The sequence below is a fragment of the Mus pahari genome, chromosome 14, assembly GCF_900095145.1.
Source record: "Mus pahari chromosome 14, PAHARI_EIJ_v1.1, whole genome shotgun sequence".
In the NCBI taxonomy this organism is placed as follows: Eukaryota; Metazoa; Chordata; class Mammalia; order Rodentia; family Muridae; genus Mus; species Mus pahari.
The window spans coordinates 74,175,450-74,185,025 of NC_034603.1; the positions used below are offsets into that span (position 1 = coordinate 74,175,450).

At 38.1% G+C, this 9,576-nt stretch overlaps 1 protein-coding gene across 2 annotated transcripts in view; it reads right to left on the minus strand.

Moving 5' to 3' along the window:
• The window catches only part of Smurf2 (SMAD specific E3 ubiquitin protein ligase 2), a 100,764-nt gene that overhangs the window by 35,290 nt on the left and 55,898 nt on the right, over positions 1-9,576 (minus strand). For both annotated transcript variants that reach the window (XM_029545967.1, XM_021211735.1), the window contains 3 exons: positions 7,593-7,677; positions 3,742-3,825; positions 206-408 (listed from right to left, as the gene is read on the minus strand). In XM_029545967.1, the coding sequence (XP_029401827.1) occupies positions 206-254 (49 nt within the window). In that variant the 5' untranslated portion in view covers positions 255-408; positions 3,742-3,825; positions 7,593-7,677. The remainder of the gene's footprint in view (positions 1-205; positions 409-3,741; positions 3,826-7,592; positions 7,678-9,576) is intronic.

Consider the following 9,576-nt stretch of genomic DNA (forward strand, 5'->3'; position numbering starts at 1 on the left):
GAGAGAACTTTTAAAGAACACCTTTAATCCCAGCACTCAGGAGGTAGTGACAGGTAGAACTCTGAGTTGGAGGTCAGCCTAGTCTATAGAGAGAACTCCAGGACAGCCAAGGTGACACAGAGAAACCCAGTCTCAAAAAAACCCAAATAGTTAGGTCTCTGATGTTCTTAAAGCAAGGTGAATGTTCCCTTTGCTGTTACCATACCATAGCCTTCCGGTAGATCTGGAGGAGTGTGTAAGTGTGTCCTGCTCATATAATTTCTATGTCGCTGGGACCTGACTCTTCTCTCTGCTAGTCTGGGGTCTGAAGACTGTCCACACGTTGCACCATTTGTTCCAGTAATTGGAGTATTCTCATCCACAAAGCAGCTAAGGGGTCTGCCAGGACTAGAATATTCTGACGCCGGTCTATTGGAAAGTGACAAGGGAAAAAAGTTACCAATTTAGACATCAAAACCAAAGTCTCTAGACAATGTATACACTATGGTGAAAATATAGTAAATCAGGCAAGAAAATGAGGTGAATAAAGGAGATACAATTTCAATTAAGTATTTAAAATATCCATACATCCTTGTATATGTGCTACTCGGTCACTAAGCAGAAGGACTTAGACCTGATTTTCACCCTTTTCCCTCCCACAGGGTATCTGACTAGTTAAGTGTTCCTCTATGCATTTAATTTGCCCAAGTCATGTGACCTTTAGTCCTTGGAAATAGTACCTCTTTCTAGGTAAGGCTCTTTGTCCCTCAAAACACAGTTTATGCTTAAACATCAGCTCCTGGGAGATCTTCTAATGTACACAACTCACCCTACAATTTGATAGCAAACAGTTCCTAACTTTATAATGGTACAACTTAGAAGTTTTATTGGTTTTGGTTTTGGGGAAAAGACCTCACTCTGTACATCAGGCGGGCTGTGATTCATAGCGATCCATTCGCCTCAGCCTCCTGAGACCAGGACCGCAGGCATGAGCCGCCACATTCAGCTCTCAACTTGTCATTTCTTGACCTTTTAATAGTCAAAAGCCATGACCTTTTAATAGTCAAAAGCCATAGCAGCTAGTCAAAAGTACACTTTAAATTTTTACCTTTTTCAGGGGTAGCGAGTAATATGCGTGGTATAGAGATTCTCAAAGTACTAGGTAACAGCCGCAGGCTACAACTCCCAGTCAACTACCTCATCAGGAGGGTAAGTAATGGCTACTCTATAGCATACCTCATTGTTAAGCTACAGGTAATAAAATATGCATATTGAACATAACTTTTTCACTTTTAACTTCATTGGACAGAATCCTAATCATTAAGTCAAGAAGCATTGTATACTGCCTTAGTTCCTCAATGCAGTAATTAGTTATCTCTGGTATTTATTTATTTACACCTGTATTTTTGTTCATTGTCCTCTACAATATTCCTGGAAGGAAGGATGTTTAGGTGGCCTATTCTCTATCATAAATAGCCATGTCACTCTGTTACTCACATGTAAGGAATAAAAGTACCTTAAATGTTATCAAACAAGGAAGCTAATCTGTCTCATCAAGGAATTTTTCTTTTAACCTTCAAAAACAACAGGTAACAGAGTTCATGTTCACTGGTTTTGTTCCTGCTTTGTTAGCACTAGGTAGGAAACCTAGGGCATCACTAGGGCTAGGAAAGTTCTCTGCCATTGAGCTGTATTTCCAGCCCAAAAATTCATTTTCTTTCTTTTCTTGAGGCAGGGTCTCACATCATAGCAATTCTCCTACTCAGCCTCCTGGGCAGTGAGATTAGACATGTAAGCCATCACACCTAAATTAAAAGCTCTTTTTAAAAATACCCATCTCTGTGTGGGTATTTTGTCAGCATGCGTGTACCATAAGTGCTCAGTGTCCTTGCCAGAAGAAGACATCAGATTTTCTGAGACTGGAGACACAGATAATCATGAGCCACTATGTAGGTGGCTGGAAATCACATTCTGAGTCCTCTGCAAGAGCAGCCAGTGCTTTTACCCATCAAAACATCTCTCCAGACCAGAAGCTCATTTTCAAACTAACATGTATTAAGGGGGAAAAACACTTTACATACACGTGGAAATTAAAGATGAATAATAAGAAAGCAGGCTTCACTTAAACACTGATGAGTATAAATTCATTTATGCTACTAGAATAAAAATAGGTTCTTCAGCTTAACTGATACTCTAGGCAGCTTGCATCAGAAATAAATGTAACTTTGAACTGAGCATTTTTAAAAAAATAAGATAGTTCATGACACCTCAGCCTAAACAAAGAACTCGAGGCTAACAAATGCCGATAGTAGGAGAAACAGTCTTCCCTAGGAAAGAGCACATCGGTTAGTTATCAACTACCCAACAGTCAATCCTAAAACATATACACATTAACAGGATACTGACTGAGTGGGTCGTATTTTTCTATTTAGAAATATATATATATGCATAGATAGATAGATAGCAACATTTTTTAAAGTGATTAATTTGAAAGAAGGGTAGCACATGGAAGGGTTTGGAGGAAAGAAAGGGAAATTGTAATTGTTTAAAAGTTTTAAAATGGCAAAGCTTTAATCAGACATTCATAATGTACTAAAATACTTTCTAAGCTGGGTGTGACAGCATGCACTTGGGGGGATGAAACAGTGGGAATCTTGAGTTCAAGGGTAGGCTGGACTATATTCCAAGTTCTACACTAGCATGAGCCAGAGAACAAGACAAAAGCAAAGAGAAGGGAGGAAGGGATGGAGGGAGGAAGGAAGAGAAAAGCAAGTAAGCAAGCAAGCTTGATTTCAGTAGTTAAACAATCCTCAGTAAGCAAAAGCAGATACAGCTAATGAAAACTATTTAATAATTTATTCTGCATGCCAAGCCTGTGCGGGAATCACCAGGGGAACCAATAAAACACTAGCAGAGATGGCATTTCAGCATTGTCCTTACTGTAACAGAGTACTGAGGAGGAAAGCCCTTACCTTACTCATTTCCAGCTGCTTGAAAAGCACTCCTTTTCAGTTCCCAAGAACTGCTTTGCACCCTGATGTCTCTACACAGGAAGTACCACAAAGACGGGGGCTCTATCTACCTACCACCTGCCAAGATCTGCTTCAGATTTTTCCTTTGCAAGTCCACCATCTCCTCACCACTCACTCTCAGACACTCACCTTCCATATAGGTTTTCTTGATCATATACATTACTTAGCCATGATCTAATAGCATCCCCCTATGGAGATCTTGAATAAATAGTTCATAACAGCCATTAATACTCAAATACAAACTAAAAACACCAAGAAACAAATAACTAGGTAACCTAGTCATGCATTTGGTTACTGAGCACCACTGAAGATCATGGACATACAATGGACTGACCTGTGAAAAGTCTTTGTTGACCATTACTTCTTTTAAAAAGTAATAAGTCAGGCATGGTAGCACATTCCTTTAATCCTACCACCGGGGAGGCAGAAACAGATGGATCTCTATGAGTTTGATATGATTGCTCTACATATATGATTTCTAGGAAAACCAGGGCTATCTATGTAAAGAGACATTGTCTCAAAAACTAAAACAAGTCATTGTACTTCAAATATAATTATTGTAATTATATTATAAAATAGAATTTAAATATAAATATTTTTAAAATAATAATAGTACTCACTCTAAGACCTAATGGTTTATACCAGTATAAAGCAATGGGGAAATCAGACAACAGAGAGAGAAATCCAGGAAAGGCTAGCACAGACCATAGAAATACTTGTATGATTTTACCGTGTTGGGCGTTCCCACTGTGTAGTTCTTGTGATGTGGTTTAGATACTGGATTCTTCCAGAGGCAGTCCGCCTTTCTTCCCAACTGCAATTAAAGCATTGAGAAATAGGGCATTAATGGGTGTCAGTCGGAAGTGAGACTTGGAATGTTCTCTCTGCAACCACTAAGTCAGAAAGACTTTTTCTATCACAAATAATAGAAGACAATCTAGGAAATCATTCATATAGAGCCTGCTATTTTTTTCAACTTGCATTAGAACTATATAACAGTGTTTACAGAACTTCCAGCTATTTTTGTTGAGGTCATATTTTTCTTATCAAACTGAGAACTATTAAAAACTTTAGTAACACTTATATTGACAATAATTTTCCAAGAATTTTGTGGTATATGCTTGAACTGACACATTATGAAATTTTATAAAATTTTACAGCAATTAAGCAAATGATCAAGGATTAGAATCCAGTCTAAAAAAAATTCTAATCTTTTGTAATTTTAAAAAATTAAACTTTACTAGGAAAGTATCTAAAAGCTCTTGAAAGTAGTTAAACTTACTGAAACTCAATTTTTAAAATTTTATCTCCTTATTCTATAGGTATGGATGTTTTGCCTGCCTGCCTGCCTGCCTGCCTGCCTGCCTGTCTGTCTGTGTATTATGTTCATGCCTGGTGCCTTCAGAGGCTAGAAGAGAGTATCCCATCACCTCAAACTGGAGGCACAGATGGTTGGAGGTCAACATGTGGGGGGTTGGAATTGAAACTGGGTTCTCTGGAAGAGCAGCCAGTGCTTTTAACTGCTGAGCCATCTTTTTAGTCCTCTCAACTAAATTTTAAAAATAAAACCCCCATTTGTCCCTAAACTCTTTATGCCATTTCATCTAATGAAATATCCAAATGACTGTGGAAATGTGGTTATATTCCTCCTGTGGTTACAATTATAATACAATAATAATAAGCAAGAAAAGATCAGTTATGTCTCACATTGGTATATTGTCTCAGTATTGATTACTTCGTCTTTAACTTCCTTGTGAAAAACACCACAGACTTCCTCATTTTCAAAAAAGAATTAACAGATTTATCAAGAAGCTAAAACAAAGGACTAGAAAAGTGGCTCAGTGGTTAAGAACACTTGCTGCTCTTCTAGAGGGCCCAAGTTCAGTTCCCAGTACCCACCTAGGGTAGCTCACAACTATCTGTAACTCCAAGTCCAATAGGTACATAAACACATGCACAGACATACACATCTAGATATAATTTAAACATTTTAAAAAGCTAAAACGATCTACAGTTATTTTTACTTAATATATGTGCATATTTACCTGAATATGTATGGGAGTGCACATGCCACAGTACACGTATATAGGTCTGAGGCAATTTGCAAAAACTGTTCTATCCTTCCACTTTGTGGGTCTGGGGTTGACATTGTCAGCCTTGGTGGCAAGCACTTTGTCTTCTAAGCCATCTCACCAGCCCCTATACAAATTTTAAAACTAATTTTACAGTTACTTTTATTCATGTGTAGTGCCCAAGAAGAGGGAATCAGATCAGCTGGAGCTGAAGTTACAGATGGCTGCCTAACTTGGGTGTTGAGAACTAAATTCAGATTCTCTCCAAGAACAGCACATATTCTTAACCACTGGCCTATCTCTGCAGCACCAATTGATTTGTCTTTAAAATTTATTTTTATGTACCTATGTGCATGTATACCTGTGTATGTTCATGAGTGTTTAAGTACCCAAGGAAGCAAGATGAGGATGTTGGATCTCTTGGAACTTGAGTCACAGGTAGTTAGTTGTGAGACCCCAATGGGAACTGGAAACTGAACTACAGGCCTCAGCAAGACAGACAAGCACTTTTACTGGGTGGACATCTTTCCAGCCCCAAAAACTGGATGTTTCTGTGAGACAGGGAATCACAATACAACTCACGCTATCTTGGAACTCACGATGTACTCCAAGCTGACCTTAAATTCATGATCCTCCTTCCTCAACCTCCCAACCGCTCGGATTGGTAAGAGTAGGTCACTATGCTTAGCACAATTTTAGGATTTTTAAAGTTTAAACAAAATATGCAAAGACTAGAACTTGTATATAAAATTTTGTGTCAAAAAAAAGACAGGCTAGCAAGATGGCTAAGTGGATAAAGGTACTTGCTTATCAAATAACAACTTGTATTTGATTCTGAGGTTACATATGGTAAGAAGAACCAACCTACAAAAGTTGTCTTCTGACCCCCACATACACACCATAGCTATATCTCACATATACTCATACAAATTCACACAAATAAATGTGATAAAATTATAAACAATAGATTGAGCTACATTTATTTGACTAAATAGATGTAGTCAATCAATTAACTACATCTACAGTAAGTGGGTACAACTTATTTTAAGTTATATTTCATTGAAGTTAACTAAAAATATTTTGAAATTAATAAAATCAGTAAATTATCAGACTTGTTATAAAAAGTGAATAATAATGGTAAAATTTATAAGCTTGGGAATTAAGACTTAGGCATTAAGATCCAGCTCCCCCACTTATTATGTAACTTCAGGCAAATGATTTATATTGGTTTCCATTTTTGTTCTTGAAAATGAGAATAACAATAGTAGTAACAACATTTTTAAAAAGTAGCTAATTATTAAGTACTTGATTTTGGTTTTGGTTTTCTTTTGAGACAAGGTCTCACTATGTAGCTCTAACTGTTCTGGAACTGACTAAGTAGACCAGGCTGGTCTCAAACTCACAAATCTGTCTGGCTCTGCTGAGATTAAAGGTGTGTGCCACTACCCCTAGCTTATTAAGTAAGCACTTATGATGTGCAAAATACTGAAATGCTTTAACGAATTCATCTAACCCTGTACCAATTATGACATACTTCATAAATCACCCTATTAAAGTTCAAAAAAGTTAAATAAAGTTTACATCAGTTAGAAGAAGAATGAGGACCAGAACTCAGGTGGTCACTATACATTGCCTTTGCTGCCACAGGAATTAAATAACATCATACTGTGAACTGCTTGACACAAATATTCTTCACTAAATGTCATAATGTTACAATTACTATTATTCAATTCTCCTTTCCTTAACTCTAAAAATAAAGCAATATATTCAAATTCAGTTCTTGTACACTCTGTTCTAGATAATTAAGGGAAAACCTTTTTCTTTAAAAAAAATAAATAAATTTACCCTGGGTAGGGGAATGATAGGGAGCTGAGGCAGGAGTGGGTGGGCAGGTGGGAAAGCACACTGATAGAGGTAGGCGGGAGTGGGAAGGGGGGAGTGAGCAGGGGGGAGTAGACGAGGGGAAGAGGTTTGTGGAGGGGAAACTGGGAAGGGGGATAACATTTGAAATGTCAGGCTGGGAGTGGTGGCGCATGCCTTTAATCCCAGCACTTGGGAGGCAGAGGCAGGNGGATTTCTGAGTTCNAGGCCAGCCTGGTCTACAGAGTGAGTTCCAGGACAGCCAGGGCTATACAGAGAAACCCTGTCTCCAAAAAATAAAAACAAAAAAACAACAACAAAATTTGAAATGTCAATAAATAAAATAACCAATAAAAATGAAAAAAAAAATAGAATCAATAAAGAAAACAGAAACTAAGAGTCATAAAATTAATTAATTAATTTACAGCAGAGTAATACTTGACAAGAAATTTCCTTTTCTTCCTTTTCAAAACTCTTTTTAAATGAAATTTAACACCACTTGTGGCAGTCCTTATAATTTTCCAAGGAGAAGAGAAATCTATGTTCTGTTTCTATACTCATAGAACCTCCTAGTGCATCATCAACACCAACTCCTAGGTTACGCTTGGGGCAGCACTGCTGCATGCATGACTTTGAGATGTCCACTTACCCATCTGGTAAATCATTGTCAAACAAACGACTACAGTCCACAACTTGTCCTCCCGTGCCTATCCGGTCTCTGGATTGAAGACTTACTATTAGAAAACAAAATCATTATTAAGATTTTGACAGTGCTTTCCAGTTCTGCCAAGCTAAATATCCATGTTAAGCCAAGTGTACTGGTGCTTGTCTGTAATCCTAGCACTCAGAAGGCTGAGGCACAAGGATTGCTGAAGTTTGATGTTAGCCTGGGTGCACAGAAAATTTAAAGCCAGCCTGTACATATTGAGAAGCCCTGGTCTCAGAAAAGCAAGTAATACAGACTGTAGATTACTTTACTTCTTTAGAATGACTGAGCTGAAATGAAGATATACCTCAGAGACAGTTCTCTTGCCGAGAATGCATGAGGCTCCCAGCACTGCAAAAACCAAATAGTTTAGAATGAATTCCTTGGTTTCTACTAAAATCCGTAACTTCTTTTCTCAGATTTTTTTCTTTTTAGATGTAATGTTAAAAAAATCAATGTTTTCTCAATTTTGTTGTGATTTTAAGGAAGAATCTAGTGCCTTTTTCAACATCAGAATGGGGCAATGTAAAGTCACCCACTGCACTTAAGAGACAGGACTTTTAGAAAGTCTGAAAACACAGCCTGAAACTTTCCATGAACTTAGGATGCATTCTTGAAAATGTGAACAGCTATTAAAAAAATACACTGGGAGCCGGGCGTGGTGGTGCATGCCTTATGCCTTTAATCCCAGCACTCAGGAGACAGAGGCAGGCGGATTTCTGAGTTCAAGGTCTACAGAGTGAGTTCTAGGACAGCCAGGGCTATACAGAGAAACCCTGTCTCGAAAAACAAAACAAAAAACAAACAAACAAAAAAACCACTGGGGACAAACCTTGGGTCACAGGAGTATTCACAGCATGTCCATATGAAATGTAATATAAAATTACTACTGAGCAGCCTGGAAACAGAGCATACAGGCTCTTAAAGTAGAACACCTAATTCAGTGCAAATTTTCATAATCCCAGACTAAATAATAAGGAAGTTAGGTTACATGATCGCTCTAAAGTTGTTCCTTGTTCTGCTATTCCTTAATTCTATTTTTGGTATTTTCCCCAAAGATAGGAGAAATATAGCCAAATTGATTATACCCTAACTTTTTATAGAATTTATAAGTTACAACATAAAATATGATATCCAAAGATTTTTTTTTTTTTTCAAAAAAAGATCTCAAAATTCTGCTCTTTAAATTTGGAGAGGAAGTGCTATTTTTCAGGCTTTTTTTCCCCCCATGTCTAATTCTTTTTATTAGGGCAAGTGTGAGCGTGCTCTGTAACTCTCACTTGCAAGCATGAACAGTGAGGGGCCTGCCTCTATATGGGCCATTCCCAAGGTCTGGTCACCACAGTGAGGGCAAGTCACCTTCCCTTCTGGCAGGAGGCAAAGCTTCAGTCATAATACCATCAGGTGATGTTTCCTCCTGCAGCTGCTTAACCTCCTGATCCCAGCTCTCCATCCTCCATTTCTTCCACTGCTCTCTCTTGGAAAAGCAATCAGGATACACTGCTTTCTCAGAGAGATGCCAGTAATCTAAACATCATTCTGGAACCTTGTAGCATTCATATCTCTCAAAGGAAGTGCTGAAGAGGACCCTGAACACCTGATCTTCCTGCCTCTACCTCTCAAGAGCCTGGGTCACATGTATGTACCACTGTGCTTGATTAGTTAGGTATTATTAATTAATATTATTATTTAATTATTTTTGTTTATAAGTTTATGATGTTATTTTTAATGCTATTTTATTATTTTATGTGCCTGTGTGTGAACCACAGTGTACGATGTACACCATAAACATGAAGGTGCCTACAGAGGCCAAAATAGGGCATCAATTCTCTGTAACTAGGTAGGCGGTGGTGGCGCAAGGCTTTAATCCCAGCACTCGGGAGGCAGAGGCAGGCGGATTTCTGAGTTCAAGGCCAGCCTGGTCTAC